Source organism: Geotrypetes seraphini, chromosome 2 (assembly GCF_902459505.1).
Source record: "Geotrypetes seraphini chromosome 2, aGeoSer1.1, whole genome shotgun sequence".
In the NCBI taxonomy this organism is placed as follows: Eukaryota; Metazoa; Chordata; class Amphibia; order Gymnophiona; family Dermophiidae; genus Geotrypetes; species Geotrypetes seraphini.
The window spans coordinates 377621961-377643061 of NC_047085.1; the positions used below are offsets into that span (position 1 = coordinate 377621961).

At 43.0% G+C, this 21101-nt stretch overlaps 1 protein-coding gene across 6 annotated transcripts in view; it reads left to right on the forward strand.

Annotated features, from left to right (window-relative positions):
* Positions 1-15041, forward strand: part of LOC117353978 (poly(rC)-binding protein 3-like) — a 342700-nt gene extending 327659 nt beyond the window's left edge. For 4 of the 6 annotated variants that reach the window (XM_033930638.1, XM_033930637.1, XM_033930639.1 and 1 more), the window contains 2 exons: positions 1907-2076; positions 14531-15041. In XM_033930638.1, coding sequence (XP_033786529.1) covers positions 1907-2076; positions 14531-14567 — 207 coding nt within the window. In that variant the 3' untranslated portion in view covers positions 14568-15041. Of the gene's footprint in view, positions 1-1906; positions 2077-8919; positions 10314-14530 lie in introns of those variants that run through there. The other 2 variants (XM_033930641.1, XM_033930640.1) reach the window with 2 other exon arrangements.
* Positions 15042-21101: the final 6060 nt, after the last annotated feature.

Here is a 21101-nt window from a genome sequence, read left to right on the forward strand (position 1 = left end):
CTAGGGTTACCCTATGACTCCAGAAAAAGGAGGACACATTGAGATATCCAGGTTTTACTTCTGCTGAAAGCAATGGAAGTAAGGAGGACAGATAGAAACATCTGGGCGTTACTTCTATTGAAACCAATGGAAGTAAATCCCAGATGTCTCAATCCGTCCTCCCTTTTTTTTGGGAGTCATATGGTAACTCTACTTGCAGCCCAGCCACATGAAAACAGGAAGTGCATCTCACGGGGAATGGGACCGGTAGAGCTTTACAGAGCACCTAAAACCAGGGCTCTGTATTTATGTTTATTTAAATTTGATATACCGCCAAATCGTAACATAGTTCTCAGCGGTTTACATCAATAAAATGATTTAAAAAATAAAAAAAAGGAATGCCATAAAAAATAGGATAGCACACAGAGAACAAACAAACAACATCGTATACAAATATTAATTACATTATATATTTAGGGAACGCCTGCTGAGTTCTCAATAGATATGATCCACTAGTAGGGAATCTGCCCCAAATGCCGACTAAAAGAGGTAAGTTTTCAACAGCGTCTTAAAAGCCTTGATATTTGCCTCAGACCTAATATGCCTTGGAAGACAATTCCAAAGGCTAGGTGCTAAGTAAAAGAGAGCTCTCTGGTCCCATAACTTCTAGTCGTTGCTAACACTGTCACAGCCGTGCTAGAGGAGCTGCGACAGGGACTAAAGTTTGAGGGGAGAGTGGAAGAAAAGATGCCTGGAGCACAGAAAGGGAAGAAAAGAGAGGGGGGGGGGGGGAGATACTGGCCTACGGGATGGGAAGGGAAGAAATTGGACCTTGGGGGTAGAGGAAGTTAATGGACCAGAGGAATAGGGTGAAAGAGGGAATAGTACACCATGGAGAGAGGAGAGAAAGGAGGATATTTTAGACCACAGGTGGGGAAGGGGAGAGAGGGGTGATACTAGACTATGGGGGATGGAAGATGAGTCCAAAGCACAGTTAAGGGGCAGAAGGGATAAGGAGTTGGATCTGATGTAGGGACAGTCTGAGAGAAGAGGGCTGGGGGTTGATGCAAGGCTTGGGATGGTTAAAAAAAGGGGCTTATATTGGCAGATGGTGGTAGTGGCAGAAGGGATCTGGTGCTAGAGCTGGGAGAAGAGTCTGATATTGGGATAGGGAGAAGGGCCTCAGAGATAATACAGGGACCGAGGATAGGGGTTAGAGAAGGGATTTAATACTGGGCCTGGGAGAAGGGGACAAGGAGTTGGGATGGAACTTGGACCCCTCCCCCAAAACAAAAAGGTATTCTGCTGCCCCTGGGACACAGCAAGACAAGTGAAATGCTCCAAATCTCCCTATAGCATGCTTGGTGTTGTACTGTAGCCAGAGGCTCTCATATGCATATTTTGATCAGGGCAGGATTAACCATTTACTGGGCCCTAGACAAGCAAGTGTATTATGCCCCCCCCCCCCCATTGTAATACCAATACTGTACAATTTAAAACTCCCACAAATGGGGCCCTGTGTGGTTCTGACTATAAAGGGAAAACACCAATTCCTTCTGCGGAATAAAGGACAATGCATAGGAGATGGGCAAAATAGACCGTTGTGGGCAGTGGAGGCTCTGATTCCCCTCCCCTTCCTTGTGTCCCCCCCTTCCCCCCATACACACAGACACACACATATATACATGTTTATATAGGAACATTCTTCCTGCCACCAGCTGGCTTATCAGGACAAAATTCTGCCTTGGGAGGCATTGAATTGGTATATCTGAGAGGACCTTCCCTAAACATTTGGGCCCTAGGCATGTGCCTAGTTTGCCCATGCTTTAATCCTGCCCTGATTTTGATTGGGTCCCATGACTTTCCTTTTCTCTATGACTGCTGTTGTTTGTGTTTGACACTAACTTCAGTCTTTGTCCCACCGCAGTTAATAGGTTGCATTATTGGCAGACAAGGCAGTAAGATAAATGAAATCAGGCAGATGTCAGGAGCGCAAATCAAAATTGCTAATGCCACAGAAGGCTCTGGAGAACGGCAGGTCACAATCACAGGATCCCCTGCAAACATCAGCTTAGCACAGTACCTGATTAATGCAAGGTAAGTTGGCTTTTAAAGTGCTAGAAGCCTATAAGTGACCCATAACATGACTTTCTCAACAAATGGCTGCCAAAAGTATCATTTCTCTCTTACCGTCCAGTGCTTCCCAGATCGGTCCTTGAGAACCTTGGGTTTTCAAGACAACCAAAATATGCTGACTAATAGTGGAGGGAGGTTTGCAAATGTAGGTCATCAAATATTTCTCTAGGACATGGAAGGGCAACTGTCATACAAAGAGGGCTGCATGAATAACAATACTATTCCTATGGAGTTGCAACATTACATAAAGTTGGACCCGGAAGTGGAAAGAGCTCCCTAGATGTGATAAATAAGTAAAAATTTAACTCAAAATGATGGAAGTAAACTGTTAAAGCGGTTATTCTGAAAACAATTTGTGAAACACAGCATATAAAATTGCCAAAACTCTGGTTAATGATGTTTTCTCTATACACTTCCCATGGTCTCAGGGGCTGCTTAAAGTGTATTGGTGGGCCGCAAGTTGCCCACCCCTGCTCTAGGATATCCTGAAACCAGAAGCTTTCAACAACCTGATCTGTGAACATCTGCTTATAAACTGCATATGCTATTCAACAACCAAAGATTACCACTTTAGCATGGGGGGGGGGGGGGGCATTTGCTGCTTATAGAAAGCTATTGTTATGGATGGTTTATTAAAAGTTCTCAAGAGAATGTAGTCAGGCTGCTTCATAAGAGGAAATAAGATTGCACGACCACCCCATAACATTCAGCCTGCTAAAACAAAGAAAGCCTGCTAGAGCTAAAGGAAGGCGCCATAATGCCTTTAATGAAGTTGGCTAATCAAAAGACAACCGTCTTACTGTCCTAAACTGCAGCAGTATCACACTGTTCCATTTGTTGGCTGGATATTTTCTTTTCCAAATTAAAACATGTAGAATGCACTTGTTCATGAAACAAAGAGCTTAGAATATCAGCATCCCTGTTTTTCATGCCTCTCTTTTCCCTTCAAACACTTGAAATTCCTGTTTGGCTATTTTATTAGTATAGTAAATAAGCATGTGGAGGTTGTCTATATTTAGGCGAAAACGAAAACTCTCTGGAGATGGTGATGTTCAAGATGCAGGCTTTATTTAAAAATGTACAATTTGATAATTCACATAAAATATATCTAGGGCCTAAACCATTGAGAGGTGTGGACCCAACACGGTCTGTGTTTCGACAGTCCCTAAAAGTCCTGATATGAAAACATGTGGATTAAAAACTGAAAACAATACTGAGTCGTAACTCTGCGCGGATGAGGATTCCACGAATGTGCCTATTTAGCACCTATCCTACAAGCAGACTCAGTAGTAGACTGTGTACTTTTCCTCCAGGAACATCTCCATACCTTTCTTTTTTTTAAGTTCAAACATTCTTTATTAAAGAATTTTAGAAAAATGCAAACAGAAACAGCTAAAGAAAAACTAAACAATACAATAGTGATATAATAACACCAACACAGTACCTGAAATCTAAGAATAACAGAAAACAAAGCTCCATACCTTTCTTAAATCCAGATATGCTAACCACTGTTACCAAATCTTCTGGGAACTAATAGTTAAGCTCTGGAATTCATTGCTAGAGAATGTAGTAACAGTGGTTAGCATATCTGGGTTTAAGAAAGATTTGGAGATGTTCCTGGAGAAAAAGTCCATAGTCTGCTATTACAGTGTGTCACAAAATTTTTGAAGCTGCAGCACACTAAACTCGGGGCCATGACTAAAGGGCCTCTAGACATGCACAGATGTTGACATGATGACATCACGTGCATGAGTGATGTCATCATGTCGACGGGGCCCTGAGCTTGCTAACCCTGGGAGGAGAGATGCCGGCTGACTGCCTACAAGATGTGCCTCTTACCACGAGAGGCAAGCGCCGGCATCTCACGTCACACCCTGAATCTTGTGTGCTACGGTATACAGTTTGTGATACGTTGTGCTAGTGAGACAGACATGGGGGAAGCCACTGCTTGCCCTGTGATTGGTAGCATGGAAACTTGTATTATTTGGGTTGCTGACAGGTACTTGTGAGCTGAATTGGCCACTGTTGGAAGAAGGATACTGGGCTAGATGGACCAATGGTCTGACCCAGTATGGCTATTATTATGCTCTTTTGTTCTTAAGGACCTACTTTTCCTTATATTATACTAGCCCAACTAGATAAAGCTAATTATAGAGCTGGTGTAAGTGTTTGCATCCAGCTTGGAGAGATACATGGTATTCTACAAAATAAACCTGCCAGGACCATTTGGAAAAAAAATGTCTGATTGGGCGGGAAAAGCGAATCGAATCAAAAAATCAATTCGATAGGCCAATCAAATCGAATCAAAAAAAATGTTCCCTAAATCGGGCAGCACTAGTCCACACCATTTACAGAATTTATCTGCATTGCCTGAAGAATTTATTGAACTTTGTGCAATAACATCAAGAACATCTAATTCCACAGTGTTGTTTTGGTTTTGGTTTCTCATATAAGAATCAACCAGAAACCTAATAATGGTTTATCTAGAAATTTTCTAGCACCAAGGTCAACAAAGGGGAAAATGGCTACCTCTTGTCTATGAAGAGAGAATTTCTGAACAAATAAATGGAATTCTTGTAGGTTTACATGGTTTTTCTGAGCCCAGTAGACTAATAACAGCTTGGGGGACTGAGGGGTTTCAGGCCCAGATCCAGTTTTCAGGTAGAGCATTGAATGCCTAATGTTTTTATGGGTTACCAGATGTCCGGATTTCCCCAAACATGTCCACCTTTTGCGAACATGTCTGAGGGTCTGGACGGCTTTTCAAAGCCCGGCACTTTGTCCAGGTTTTGAAAAGCTTCTCCTGAAATTGTGTTGAGCAAGAGGGCATCCACGCATGCACGGATGCCCTCCTGCCTGACCAGAGCAAGCAGCGGGGGCGGGGCTAGGGCGGGATTAGGGGCAGGACTGGTGTGTAACAGGGCGGGGATGGGCAGACCTGGGGTCTGGTTTAGGGGGGGTCTGGATTTTACGAATGTAAAATCTGGCAACCCTATGTTGGGGCCCCAAAATCCTTTTGCCCATGGGTGGATTTGGGCTATGCAGTAGAGAATCTGAAAAGAAATATTGAATTGCAGGTCTTATTTTAAGGCATTTGGCGTCCTACTATCCAATTCAACTATTTCCTACTTGGTCTGCACATAAATACAAATGCTTTTTTCACATAATGAGCCTGAACTTTTCATATCTTTGTTATAAATTGATTGAACACAGGTACTACAGTTCCAGCTAACAAATGGTGTGGTTTATGCACAAGCAGGCAATCTGCTTTATAGTAGCATCTGCCAATAGCTACTGCTGGCAAAAATTTAAAAAAAAAATCCTTGTTCCATTAGGGTTTTATAGGATGTGATATACATTCTTCTGGAATATTGATACCCTCTGGGCAGTCATCATATTCGGATTTATCAATCAATCCAAAAATCCAGAATCTCTCCGATACCCAATGCTTGTTGCGGGACATGCAGCCGAAGGTCTTGCCATAGTGATCTTGTTTTTAGAGGTTCTCCATAGACAATTAAAGTCAAATATTAACAGAGGACTTTTGCACAAGTGGGACTTGGTTCTGGCTGCATGTCAAACCACTGAACAGGTTATTGCTACAGTAAAAGCAAATGATCTCTACAGAGGCAAACCTAGAGGCTGATGAACTCAACTACACCAACAATCTCAACAGTATTTAAAGCGCCATTCCATGCTTAATGTTCTTAGTGCTTTTAATGCATGTTTTTTAAGCTGCATTTGGCACAAATTCTATGCAGAATAGGTAGTGAGTTGCATAATTATAATTACCGAAGCTCATGTATCATAACACCATTGTAGAAGCTAATATAAACCGCTCTGAATTGACTACCCAGTCATTAGTAGCGGTATAGAAGCTTTCAATAAACAATTATGTAAATAATCTCATTACCTATTAAAGTCCAGTAAAATAACATTCTTTAAAAATGTGCAGGCCCATTGCTTTGAGCAACTGAGCTACATTTGCAAGATGTGATTATGTTTTTTTGTGCTGATGTCAGACAGTGTTTCCTGTAGGCCAGTGGTCTCCAACACATGGCCCCAGGACTGCCTGCAACTCCTGCAGTCCATTTTTCACCCTTCATATCCAGCAACCCTGCCACTACTGTGGACAGAGAAAAGGCCCAGTGAAGCTCCTTTGAGACACATTGACACGCAGATGCACGCATGCATGCATTCGAATGACGGTCAACTCGCTTCTCCCTGTGAATGCTTGTGCGTGCACCTCAGTGTGACCACACAGTTATGACCCAGTGGAGCTTCAGGGAACCTTTTTTTCTTTTTTTACCCACAGTAGCAGCTAAACCTCCAGACGGCGCACCTTTGCTTCAGCTCAGCCCCGAAAATATAAACAAAGTGGAATTTCAGGTTGCTGGTGAACATAGACCTCCCATTTTAATGATGGCTTGATAGGTTTGAAAATTAGAGAAAAGGTCTGAGGTACTTTGTGCCAAGGTTGGCTGGAATGTTTTGTGCACCCTTATCGCTTGCACTTATGCCTGCAAGATGTTCCACCGTTGGATGCTGGTAGACTTGTAAAATCAAAATTAGTATTTATAATTACATTTGTAAGCCTAAAATCTTCTGATGGCTCCCGGAGCTTTATTGTGTCCACTTTGCGGCTCCTTACATGGAAAAGGTTGGAGATCACTGCTCTAAGCGGCATGGGAGTGCTTCGACCACATCCCTGCCTTTGGGGGCCGGTGGTTCAATATTGTGTTTTCAATCGTTACAGACAGGCAGCTTGCCTGGAGTTCTGCATGGCTTTCCTTCCATTGTTATTGAAAATATGATGCTGAAACAGCAACCCTAGGGTTACCAGATTATACGGTACACCGACGTTTGAGCGCAGGACAAAAGCATTCTGACAAAGCCGTGCTGACAATTGAGCATAGGGACAAATGTTCGCCGCCGCTTGAAACCGTTATTACCATTCCCTTTAGCGCTGTGAGGGAGGGTATTGGGGGGAACCCCCCAGTACACTGAGAAATACTTGAGCTCACGTTGAAGGGCCCCCCATACTGCCCATCAGAGCGGAACAGCCAGTGTTCGGGAGAAGAGTGGGAGTTTTCGGTGTATTGGGAGGGTTCCCCCCCTCAACTTGAACACGAGTATATGTCAGTGTAGTGGGATCCCCCACCCCCATCACAGCGCTAATGGGAATGGTAATAATGGCTTCAGGTGGTGCCACGCATTCGTCCCTGCGCGCAATTGTCAGTGTGGCTTTGTCGGCATGCCAATGTCCGGCGCACTTTTGACGGGTCACCGATTTTATTATTGTAAAATCCAGACCTATTGTCCCGCCCCCAGGTCCACCCAGTTCAGGACCATTCCACTCCAGTTTCGCCCCGCCCCCTCAACCTATTCTCATGCGATGACATCACACACATGCGTGCATGTATGTGACGTCACGGTGTTGCATCCATGCATGCACAGATGCCCTCCCAACGCAGTCCCGAGCTGGAAGCTATTCAAACCCAAAGTACCGGGTTTTGAAAAGCCATCGGGGTAAATCTGCAAACCCCCTAAGTAACCACCACCACCACCACTGGCAGGAATGAGGTTGGAGGCTTTCTGCACAACTTAGAGGGAACACTGACAGCATTAAAATACTAACTTTAACATCAGACATTTATCTTCAAACTTATTTACATGTCATTAACTTGAGACATAATTCTAGATAATTAATATGTTTTAATGGCCATTGTAGTACATCAGCCTCATAGTTTTAAGATTATTTACTTAGAAATCTAGGGTTGTAATCCAAGGGCTAGTTCTGTACAGCTGTCTACTGTGGGGACACATCAAATAGTAGAAACCCTTTCAGTAAAGGAAGTTCCTAAGTTGTTCATAAGAGAACATAGAACTAACCCAATGGCATATCTCCACTGAGCAAGCCCTTTCTTTTAAAACTGACCTCCGGGGTTGAAATTATGTGATAAAGGTAGGGTTTGGCGTTTGGCTCCAGATAACTGGGTTTTACTTCCATTATTTCAGTGGAAGTAAAACCCAGATGTCTCAATCTGTCCTCCTTTTTCTGAAGTCATGTGGTGAACTTAGATAAAGGCCAAATAATGCTACTGGTGAAATGTACTTTTGCTGCACATGATGAAAATCCACATGACGCCGGGACCAAAACATCCTGTTCAGGTTTCTCTAATTTGAGTAAAATGAGACAAGCTTTACATAATACTGTATTATTAGTTTGAACACCCAGGTGCAAGTCAGTGTTTAATCCCTCACCATTAGAAACATGCGCCAAGCACTAGGAAGCTGAGAAAAAAGTAATTTTAGATAATGTTTTTTTCTAAGGTAAACATTTCAGTGTGGAGGAGTAAACATCACTGTTTATTTTTAAGTTCCCTTTTTGTTTAGCTTTGTTTTTCTTTTCCATCTTTTGCCATTATTCACATTGCTTATTAGATTTATTTCTGTCATTGATGTATAGCGGAAAGTGTAGTTGACAGCAGAATTGTAGTGATGTTTCATCATCAGATCATGAAATACCCTTTTGTTATTTCTCTTCTTTAACACATAACATGTTCCTCCTTTGACCCTCATTTTTTTTCCTTTTTTTCTCTTTTTCTCTCTCCTTTTCTCCCTCCCACCATTTCTTGGTTCCTTTTCCTTTTGTCACCGAATATGATCCCACCCTTTTGTGTTTGCTCTCCCTACTTCCATTGTTCCTTCCCTTCTCCCCTTTCCGCCTTCCTTTATGCCCCATTGTGACCCTTGCTTAACCTTTCCAAACCTCTCATTCCTCTTCCTCTCTTCCGTTTGCAGCTTAGAGATGGCTAAAGTCAGCACCCAGACTGCTTCCGTCACGAACCCCGCTGACCTCAACATGAACCTCTCTCAGTCTGCCTCCCCTACCTCCACCCCTTCCTCTATGGCTGTGGTGGCGGCAGTGGCCGCTGCCTCCGCAGCCAACATCAGTACCCCTCCCCCTTTATCAACTTCCCACTATGCCGTTCCCGTCTCCAGTCTGCTTGGCATGAAAGTCCCACTCCTGGCACTAAATGCTGCGGCCGCTGCGGGGGCCACAGGGAATTTACCCGCTTATACTGCCAAAATTCCATCGACGAGTGGGGTTAAGAAATCTGACCGTCAGAAGTTTGCTCCATATTGAAGGGATGTGAGAAAAAAATTATTAAAAATGCAAGTTTTCCCAAGCTCTACCACGATTATGTGGTAGATGAATAGTCATGAAGGAAACAATATGGCATAATTTTTGAGTCTTTTTTTTTCTGTGTTAAATTGCCAGTGTTAATTGTTAACTGATTCAAATTGGTCTTCCACTTGCCATGACTATTAATGCGAAAATAGCAACTAGTTCCAACAGCTTATCATTTATTTAGTGAAAGTTGAGCTGGCATGTCCTGCTTACTACGAGTAACATTTAGTGGGGCCTTATTCAATCAACAATTCAGTCACAAATTTGGGAATGTGCCCTTTTATCCAGTGCTTCCTGGTTAAAACGAAGAGGGTGGGCCAGTCCTGGACTTACAGCATTTTAGATTAATGTAACTCTTTCTTTTTAAATAAAACTAAATTTCAAACACAGAGGTGGTACGAAGTAAAACCAGGATGGGCTCATCCTTTCCAGACAGCCTGGAATTGGTAACAGGCCTTGAGTGAGTCAGTGCCACCTACCACTTTCTTGCTGCAGATCCCAAATGTTGTGAAATGTTTGCTGCAGAATTTGACAGCAGAGTAGGGTCCCTGAAAAGAAAATATCAAAATGGCATCCAACTCCCTCCTCTGCTTATGACATGTTACGGAGTGAGTCAGGTTTCTTGTTTCCCCATCCACATTTTGTCATCTAGTTTTTTAAGCATTTAACTTACATTATTTAACGGTCAACATTCATAAGTATTACAGCATTTATATTACATAGCTGTTAGATAAGACTTAGTTATAATAATGGACAATAAATTGAGTATTAAGGTGTTTTTAAGGTGAGCTTTTACTGAGAATTGCATCTGGTGTATGGGGGAAAGGAGAGAAGGTGTCTAGAGAAGCAGCAGGAATATAATATACTCATCCAATCAGGTTCTACAGCAGTGATCTCAAACTTGTGCCCCGGGGGCCACATGTGGCCTGCCAGGTACTATTTTGAGGCCCTCAGTATGTTTATCATAATCACAAAAGTAAAATAAAACAGTTTCTTGATCATATGTCTCTTTAGCTATAAATTTCAAAGACTAGGGGACACTCGATAAAGTTACAGGGAAATACTTTTAAAACCTATAGGAGGACATTTTTTTTCACTCAGAATAGTTAAGCTCTGGAACGCGTTGCTAGAGGATGTGGTAAGAGCAGATAGCGTAGCTGGTTTTAAGAAGGGTTTGGACAAGTTCCTGGAGGAAAAGTCCATAGCCTGTTATTGAGAAAGACAAGGGGGAAGCTACTGCTTGTCCTGGATCAGTAGCATAGAATGTTGCTACTCCTTGGGGTTCCAGAATCTTTTGTTACTCTTTAGGATTCTGAATGGAAAATTGCTACTCTTTGGGTTTTGACCAGGTACTAGTGACCTGGATTGGCCACCGTGAGAATGGGCTACTGGGCTTGATGGGCCATTGGTCTGACCCAGTAAGGCTATTCTTATGTTCTTATTATTAAGATTTAGCCAAAAGGAAAGATCTATAAACTATAAAAAGTTTTACCTCATGCAAAATTGTCATTTCTTTAATAAGACATTAACTATTTTTTTCTGAGGCCCTCCAAGTACCTACAAATCCAAAATGTGGCCCTGCAAAGTGTTTGAGTTTGAGACCACTGCTCTATAGCTACATTTCAAAGTGATATCAGCTAAATTCAAATTCATAAATATATAAATAGGATAGTGAAAAATCTAGAAAATAGATACAAGCTGCTAAGCACTAAAACCTGAGCAGGACAATTTTAATTTTTTTTTTAAACAAGAACAAATAAAGAGTAGGAAGCATTTTAAACCTCAGAAAATGTTGTTTCGTGGAAGAGAGAAATTTGTGTGGGTATCTGGAGGATAATAAGCCAGTAATGTGCTTATCAGATGACAATTTTAGCCTGCATGCAGTGTGGAATGATCTGAGTTGTAATAGCAGGAGAATCTTATTATGGAGCAAATCATAGCAGAACACTACTTATTAGCCACCTAAGTTGATCACAATTTATTGGTAAATGCCATTCATTGTGGTAATCTTAAGTGACAATGTATGGCAGGCACTGTATTTTAGACAGGGAGGATATGGTAATGCGCTAGTTGGAGGGGTTATGTAGCTCCTGAGAACTTATTACATGCCCAGTGAAGCAGGGTCCCAGAAGAAACAGATTTTTGCATGAAAAAAATAAAGACAACATGCAATATATTTCTTACTCTGTTTCTATTAATAGAATAGTTTCAGATCTTTTCCATTTCAAAATTCATCATCTGAGTTGCAAACAGTGTGGCTGTAACAGTAACAACTATGGTAGATGAGATGAAAGAGGTGCCCCTTGCCCTCGCACACGCAGGGCTTCTTTTACTAAAGTGCATTAGCGGTTTTAGCGCGCACTTAGCTCACGCTACAATGCCCCGCGCACTAAACGCTAACGCTTCCCTAGAGCTTGCGTTAGTATTTTTCGTTTAGCGCATGGCTAGCGTGCGCTAACAATGTTAGCGCACCTTAATAAAAGGAGCCCACAGTGTAACAGGCAAGAACCAGAAGGGCAAGCACAAAAGAGGCACTGTGCCGGCTTATATTCTCCGAACTGTGCAATTTTTAGATTCACTTCCTTGACTGGTTTTCTTACAAACTGCTTTAAGTAAATTCATTTACTCTCTTGTGCTCTTCCCTCCGGTGAACCTACACTGTCCTGTGTTTGGAACTTGCGCAGTCATCTGGGTTCTTTGCTTTTCTCGTCCCCAGATGGATAGGCGCGTTTTAAATTATGCTTGACTCTTTCAAAACTATAACTGTAGCATCATGATGGCTACAAGGCAGAGAGGATATTCCGTCAGCGTTAGGTGATGCACAAGCTTTTGTACATGACTTCCGGAACTAAAATCTCAGTGATCTCCAGTGGCTTTTCGTGGGTCTGGGTGCTCCTGATATTTCCCTGGTGAAGTATTAAGGTACAGAAAATATGTTTTATTTATTTAAAAAATTTATATACCGCCTTAAATCAAAGCAGTGTACAAAATTAACGTACATAAAACAGTAACAAACTGAACATACATCAGATAAAATTACATCACCATGACAGAATTATCAAAATGGAACTCTCACTTATTTTACAAGGTCCCTTCAATAACTCATAGGTGCAAAGCTCATATACTGTATCAAGAATTAGCATGCCAGAACACAATAGCTTCCCCAGTTGCACAAATCCTGATTGCATGACTATGAAAAAGACACTGCATGCAGAAATATAATAGCTACATCAAATATAAGTGGGGGAAACGTGATGCCCCGATATCTTCGACAGTCCTGTCCACAGCCCCCTCATTAGTGATCTACATTATACAGAAATGCTTTGATTTAAAACACTTTGACTTCCTCATTCAACATTATGGAATGCAGAGTTCTAGCTGTCATATTAGTCCTGGAGAAAACTGGATTCTGTACGGGTTTGTAATACGTGCCATTGGATCAAAATGAAAAAGCGGCACAGGTCATGGGCACGAGCTTTCGAGACCACAGAGGTCCTTTCTTCAGATCTGACATAATTGCTTCCAAAGTAGGGTCCCTCGTGGTCTAGTAAGGTCAGGTGCATCATTATCTTGAGATAATCTTTATGCCTGGCCAATAAAAGACATCCCAGTCTCTGAAGAATGCATAACCATGGAGGACTGTATATTTGCCCTTTCTTATTATTCCATCCACCAAATCTATCAAGTTTTAAACACAAACCAAGAGAAAGAGAAAACAGCATTGTGACCTCTGACCCCATTTGTACACAGGAAAACCTTGTGTGCTAGGTTATGGGTTCTGTTCTGAGCTTAGAACCCATGATGCCACTTTTCCACAAGCAGGTTGATTTAAAAACATGAATTCAGTGGCATAGCGAGGGTGAGAGGCGCCCGGGTGGTGGTGCCCCTCCCCCATTTTCATCTCTGCTCCCGCTCCTTCCCCACTCCCTCCTGCTGCACGCGCCCCCTTCCCCATGCCTCTCGTTTTTAACCGCCGCGAGCAACAAGAACTTCAACGTGCTCCTGGCAACCCCATTGCTGCCTCTCCCTCTGACATCACTTCCTATGCGTGGCACCCGGAAGTGACATCAGCAGGAGAGCTAGGCGTTCACGAAGAGCACATTGAAGTTGTTGCTCATGGTGGTGAACTAGAGGGGGGTGGGCTTGGCGAGGGGAGGGGAGGAGTGGGAAGAGGTGGGGAAGCGGAGAGGAGGAGGGGTGCTGGAGCCCCCACCAACATGGCACCCAGGGCGGACGCCTCACCCCTTACTTCGCCAATGCAGGAATTGCCATACTGATTCAAATTACATGTTGAGCTAATTGTGAATGCGTCATAAATTGAATAAGCATAAAGAAGTAGCTTGGCATTTGGGGCCAACATATTCTTTGTTGAAAAGCTTCCACACTGACTACACAGCAGTAGTAATGGGGAAGGAAGTGTAAAAGAAACACAATCCTCCTCATGCTGACAGTGAAATGGCAAGTACAGTAGTGGCTGGTGCTCTGTCCAAAATCCAGTGGCTGTTGGAACTAGTTTTTATTTGCATTTTCTGTTTGTCCATTCACCCTATGATTTTTTTTTTTGTTTGTTTATTTATTTCATTTATGTTGCATAGCACTAACTCAGTAATGCAATATTTTTCCCTCACTAGACTGAATGCAGGACCCCATTGACTTGTCATGTCTATCCTTTTTAGCGCTCCTGAGACACAAAGCTTTTAACCTGATGAAATTTGCATTGAGTACGTTTTCTAACAACACAAAAAAAGAGAAAGAAAGAAAAAAAAATTGAAAACCACAGGCTGGAAAAGCAATATTTTCTAAAATATGGCATTAAAATTTTTAAAAGTGTATAGATTCTATAGTAGGGCTAAATACCATTGCAGTATACCATGTTCTGTGCATTCTAGGCTTCTGTTTGCTCCTTGGTTCTTTTCACCCAATATACTAGTGTAATCCTGTGCAGAATGCCAGACTAACCATGTGTAGGGACTTCTGTTTTGTAAATGTAGCAAAAGAAAATTTGAAAGGATATTCACGGAACCTCAGCTGTTCAAAGAGCTCTAGAAAACTGCTGTATATTGTACCTGTGCTTAGAATTAACCTAAAAAAATGTGAGATAATTTGCACTGAAATGGCGTTCAATGCGGGTTGTATTCATGTGTTATGTTTTTAATGGTGAGAAGTTTTTTTGTTGTTTTTGCTTTTTTTTCCTCCCTTCTTTTTGTTCCTACATTTTAGGCTATCTTCAGAAGTTACTGGCCTGGGGGCTCTGTAATGTATCTCATCAGTGCTCCTAGTACATTAGCCACCAGACAGGACTTTTCCAAAGCCACATGAGGCAATGATTTCTATGGAATCTACAGCGGAGTTTCTGCCATTTCTAACTTTCTTATTATTCCAAGACATCTAATAAAACTGCTTCTTTTACTCTGAGCAATGTGCTTCCTAAATCTTGTGTTGATCTCATTACTGTTTCCACTTTAATACTATTGTGGTTTTCATAACATTAAGCAAACCTTTCGATGTTATGTTTATTTTTATTTATTTTATTACTATTATTATTATTAATAATTTTTCTGGTCAATGTTCATACTTTTTGTTAGCCTGTATAAAAAGCATGGGCTGTTGGTGTTCCAAATCACTGTATTCAGAGATAGACAAAATAGTAAGGTAAATGAAATGTTTTTTTATAAATAAACAGTTTTCTTGATTTAAAAAAATATAATAAAAGTGTTAGCTTTTGTGTACATATTCTGTTTGTTTTAATTTTTTACAAATGTGTAAAAGTCCATTTTAAATATGGCATAGAAATTGGAATTGCCACATCCTGGCTGAGATGTGTCCAACTCCAGTAGTATTTTAGAAAGGATCTGCTGATGTAGAACCCTTTCTATAAAATGTGCAGTAGCAGTGGTGTACCAAGGGCGGGGGGAGGGGGGTGCAGAACGCCCAGGGTGCATGCCCTAGGGGGGGTGCACAGCCGGCCAGGTCTGGAACCTCCTGGGACCTGCACTTCAGCGCAGCTGCCGGTCCACCCCCTCTCCCCCCCCCCCCCCTGCGGCCAAGAAAAAGGCAAGGTCGACCAATGGCTGAGAACGCTATTTGGTGGCGTCACGAAGGGGGTGGGATAGAGCCAGATTGGGAGGGTGTTCCTTAAAGGACGTTTTTGCCGCTCCCTCAAACTTCGTAGCCTTTTTCGAAATGTAGCAGTGGCGTACCAAGGGCGTGGAGGGGGTGTCAAGAAAATGATGGGCCAGGGAGGATGTCAAAAAATGATGGGCCAAGGGGAGGTGTAAAAAATGAAGGGCCCCAGGTGTCACATACCCTAGGTATGCCACTGTACAGGAGTAAGTCATTTTACAACTGTCCATGTGGAAAACATCAAGAGGCAGCTCAGCAACTTAACCCCCTCCCCCTTTTTACAAAACCATAGCATGGTTTGCCGCAGTAGTAACAGCTTCGATGCTCATAGGAATCCTATGAGCATTGGAGCTGTTATCACTGCAGCTGGTGCTAAAAACCATGCTATAGTTTTGTAAAAAGGGAGGGGGGTGGGGAAATGTATAAGGGCTGATACATTCATGTGTAAAAGGATATTTTACAACCTATGAGTATCTGCCATTTTAGACACAATCATACCACACTTCCAGTTTTGAGGGGGATAAAAACAATGGGGTATTGAGGTGATGAACTCCCATAATCCCTTCTGTAAAGAAGTGTCCAAACCAGGTACTCTGGAAAAATGTATACATGCCCAGGAGCAACAGTAAATCCCAATATTGGTATATTTAAGTATCCACATCGATTTCCTTTCTGAAAAGGGGAATACAAATGTAGATTTTGGTTCAGAACTCTACACAGTACAGATTTATACATGTAAATACCTGCTTTCACATGTACATGTCTGCTTTCTAAAATCAGGTTTTCAACATGCTGAAATTTGCACATGTAGTAGGTTCCTCAAAAAGTTTCCACACTTTAATAATTTTGCGGGAAATGGTTCAGATGGGAGAAGTGGTAAGAGGGCGTGTCACAGTAGGATGCTAGGAAAATGTATCACAAAACAGGGGGACTATGTGTGAAAAAGTGATGTAATTTACTGTTGAGATATTTAATAAATAGTGTTTAAAAAAATAAAAGTGCTGAAAAATTTTGGAAGATCCCTCGTAAATTGCAGATAGAGCTTCTAAATTACCGGTAATCACATTTGGGCCTCTACAAAAGCAGTATTTTCACAAGCAAACCTGTCCCCTGGCATGAGGAAAAGCTAAAATAATGTAAAGAAATATATGCATGTATGCCTGCAGTTTTCAGTTATAGATGAAAATCTCTTCAGGTTTTCAGCCACTGCATGAAGGCCCCAAACACCCTGGAAAATGGTGCCCACTGGAATTTAGACTAGACAGGTCATGTCAGAGACAAAGCCTGACTTGAAAGAAACATTGAACTAGGGGTGGGGGAGAGGTGGGAGAGGTTCAGCATTAAATAGAACTAGGATGTCACATATATACCTGTGAGCTGTTTCTAGTCTACAGGGCTTTCTAGTCGGATCTCCAGAGTACTTCCAGAAATCCCCCTAAACAGCTGATCTGGTGGTAATTGAGAAGCCTAGTAGAGGGAGTGCATGGCAGTCACCAGCACCTCCCATCGTAGCAGGCAAAATGCAGAACAGCTTCCCACACCATGTTTTCTTCTTCTCATACCACTCCTTCCTCACCTCTGACACCCACTCCAACCCTTCACCCACCACCCCCCAAAACTGCAACATGCTGGAACAAACTCCATCCCTTTTCAGCTGCATGCGTCTTTCCCCTCACTAAAAGGTGTTACCTACATTGGAAAATAAGGGAAATCTCTTCACTTCAAAACTACAGAGCTCTGGAATAAGTTCCCTGCCCAGCTGCGTAACCTGGACACTTTCCAACTACTCCGAAGACACCTGAAAACTTGGCTATTTTCAAACATGTAAATTTCCGCTTCCCCCTACCACCAACTCCTACTGTACTTCCCTTTTAATTTTTGTAAACTGTGTTGAGATCTATATTTATAGAGAAGATACGGTATATAAGCTTAAGGTTTAGTTTAGTTTAGTTTGCATGCCTGGGAGGCTGGTTCAGTGAGAGTGGAAACAGAAGGGGCACATGCTACCTGTCAGTGATCTCACAGTACCCACGCACTGCTAATCACTCAGCTAAACCTAGTTCCAATCTCCAGTTTTATTGCAACAGGTAAAAATTAACAGGCACTTAACTGAATGCAGTTCTTGTGGGGGGGATATATGAATCAAATCGAGCTGCTGCTATTGTAGATGCTGGAATTGAATTGGAGATTTAAAGTACAAGCAGTTACAAAGAAGGTACTTTGCTGAGAGGAGGAGACTACCTTCAGAGAGCATGTTGATTTTGCTGTCTCTTGAGACTGGGAGCTACAAGGTCAACAGGTTCTTCATGAACCTCAAGTTGCTCAAACTGTCAGAGCTCTGTGGTAACAAGCATCTTGGAAGTTACTGCTGTGCTCTCATTAAGACTACCAGGCTAATTTGACATTCAGCAATGTCATGGCTATTGTAGCACCCAGATTGGAATTGACATTTATTGCTCTACATGGTTCTAGATGGTCCTGTTAGTGATTAGGATGTTTGCTAGGGGAGGTTATGTTTTCTCTCAAGAATCAATTATTGTACTCAGCATTGTCAGGAACACGGTTAGGCAGGCCCTGAAGCACAAAAGGATACCAGCAATGTACCTTCTGAAGAGAAATAGCCATTTAAAATTTTCTGCACATTGAGTTGTAGGGATGGTTCCATTTTTCATGATGAAAATGTAAGGTAGAATTTCTTGGTTCAGTTCTCTCTAAATGTTGCCCTCCTTCTCCAGAACCTTGGCCTGAGAATCTTATTTATTTTCAATGACAAAATGGTAACTTGCATTCTAAAATGGCATCTGAAACTGGAAGCAATGCAGCCATCCAGTGAGCTAGGGGTGTAGCTACCACTGAGTGAGCCCAACAAAATGCCAGTGGTATGGACCGCCCAGTGGTATGGATTACCCGCTGCCCTCTGCTGTCCAGCGTGCTGCAAGTCACCTCTCTGTCTCCATTTTTCTGCACCCTACCCCTTGGGTCCGTTATCTGGTATCACTTTCTTCTTTCCTATTGTGTGTGTGTGCCCAAATCCTCATTATCCTCTAGACTCCTGGTGGCTGACCAGCAGAATCAGTGTTGTGAATAGGCCACATGCAGTCATCCACATCAGAACCTTTTCTCTTGTCACATCATGCCTCCTATGAGACATTCAATAATTTATCTACCAAAAGTTTTGTTTTATTTTTCAATATAGTCCCCTGATAGCTCCATACACTTCATCCACTTTTCCTGCAATGACTTTAAACCCTTTGAAAAAAAATTCTTCTGTTTGATCTTAAAACCAATAGCAAAAACCCCAAGACAAAATATCCTTAAAAGACACCAAAATATAAGTTAGGCGTGCCCTAGGACATTGTAGGAAAGTTAACTCCCTAGACTCTACCAAAAATATATAAACCTCAAATCTAAAATCTAAATTTTTAAGATAAGGAGCACCCTCAGCGTGAGTTTGAAAGCTTTAAAGAGCGACTCAAGGAGCAACTCTAGTGCTTAGAATAGCAAAGCCAGCAAACACAGAGCAGAGATTACCACTCACTGCCTACCACACACCATCATCTGGGTGCTTCTGCGTGCTTTAAAGTGCAAGTCAAGTGCAAACAATGTGCAATAAATAAATATATATAAAAGTGGAAGACAAAAAGTTCACTGACCTGCAAAGCCCCGAATGCCTAACCCACTGGCCTGAACAGAGAATGAAAAAATTAGTCACTTGCCCCTCCAGTTACTTAGCTGAATAAAAGTGCTGTAGTCAAATAGTAGCAAGGAAAGTCCAGCTTTTTTGGGATCAAAGACCAAAGTTAAGGTGCAGTCCTCTTTTAACACGGCTCGACCCAGCAGGGTTTCAGGGCAATAGCCCCTTCCTCAGGAACTGAACAGGCCAACACGACTGTAGGTCAGAGTGATTCCAGGTAGGCAAGGCTAAAAGGAGGCAAGACATCACAGCTTACTTGACATCTTCATCACTTGAAAACCACTGTCCACAGAAAGATTTCTTCAAAACTCAGAACAGAAAATAATCTGAGGGAGCCAGGTCAAGACTGTAGGGTGGATGGTTCATCTGCTAAAACCTAGATTCTTGGATGGCAGCCTGTGATTGTCATGACATGTGCACCAGCACATTGTCGTGGAGAAGCAGCACGCCTGCTGGGTGTTTTCCTCGTCTTTTCTCCTTGATTGATTGTACCATGAAATCCAGAAGCAAAAGTCCTTCATCATCCCAGAAGACAATTGCCATAACTTTGCCTGCAGATTTTTCTGTCTTGAACTGTTTTGGGGTGGGGGTAAGGTTACCAGATGCCCGGATTTCTCTGGACCTGTTCTCCTTTTCCAGGACATGTCCAGGAGTCTGGACAGCTTTTCAAAACCTGGCACTTTGTCTAGGTTTTGTAAGGCTTCCTCGAAATTGTGTCGAGCAGGAGGGCATTCATGTATGCGCGAATGCCCTCCTGCCTGATGAGAACAGGCAGCGGGGGGGGGGGGGAGGCTAGGGTGGGATTGTGGGGTGAGACTGGGGTGGGGATGGGTTGAACATGCAGGCCTGGGGGCAGGTTTAGCGGTCCAGATTTTACTAATGTAAAATCTGGTAACCCTAGGTGGGAGATGACTTGTGCTTCCACTACATTGACTCCATTTTGGACTCAGGATCTCTGTGGTAGACCTAGTCTCATCTCTAGTCATCAATGAAAAAAATATTCATGGTCTTCACAGAGTATCTCCAAGTTCTCCTGATGGCACTGGAGCCTCGTGGCCTTCTGACATGGGGCCGTCCATTGTGAGGATCATCTTCAATGGACTCTCTACCCCAGTATGCAGACCACTCATGAGAGGGAAAGGTACATGGGGGTGTGGAGATGTCAGAGTGGTGTCAGGGGTTTCTGGGGTATCAGGAGGGAGGCTATGGAGGCGTGGAGACATACCATGTGTGTGAAAGGGGGGCGCCCCTCCTCTTCCGATGCCACTGGTAACGGCAATTGTTAGCAGTAGGACAATTGGGTACGGCATTTGGTAGGATACAATTGGCAGGAAGATCCTACCAATTGTCATCCTACCAATTGTCATAGCCTATGAATTGTCTTCTTACCAATTTAATCCTACCAATCCTCCCATTGGGGTGGCCTAAGGGATCTGGCCAATCGGAATCTTAGGCCAATCCCAGTGCATCCCAGAATGCACTGGGAGAGAGGCCTAAGATTCCAGTTGGCCCAGGTGCCTAAGACTTCACCTATGGGAGGGGCCTTAATTGCCTGGACCGATTAGGGCCTTAGGCCCCTCCCCAGTGCATCCCACATTGCACCGGGAAGGGGAAGGACCGCCATTCAGTGGAGGTGGGCCTGCTGGTCAGAAAGAGTAAGTATCCCTTCTGGGCAGCCAACTAAAAAAGATACTGCTGGGGTCTGGGTGGGCTTGGGGGGGGGGTCGGGGTGCCGGGGTTGGCTCGGGGGGGGGGGGGGGGGCGAGGGTTCTGGCAGGAGGGACTGGGAATCCCTCCTGCCAGGGATTATTTCAGGGTTTGCGTCAGGAAGGAGCGGGCATCCCTCCTGCTGGGGACTGTTTTGGGATTTTCGGCAGGATGGATTGGATATCCATCCTGCTGGCCAACTTTGCAGTGGGATGGGTTCCGTGCTGAGGCTGCTAAACTAATCACAGCTGGGAGATTTCCTTGCCA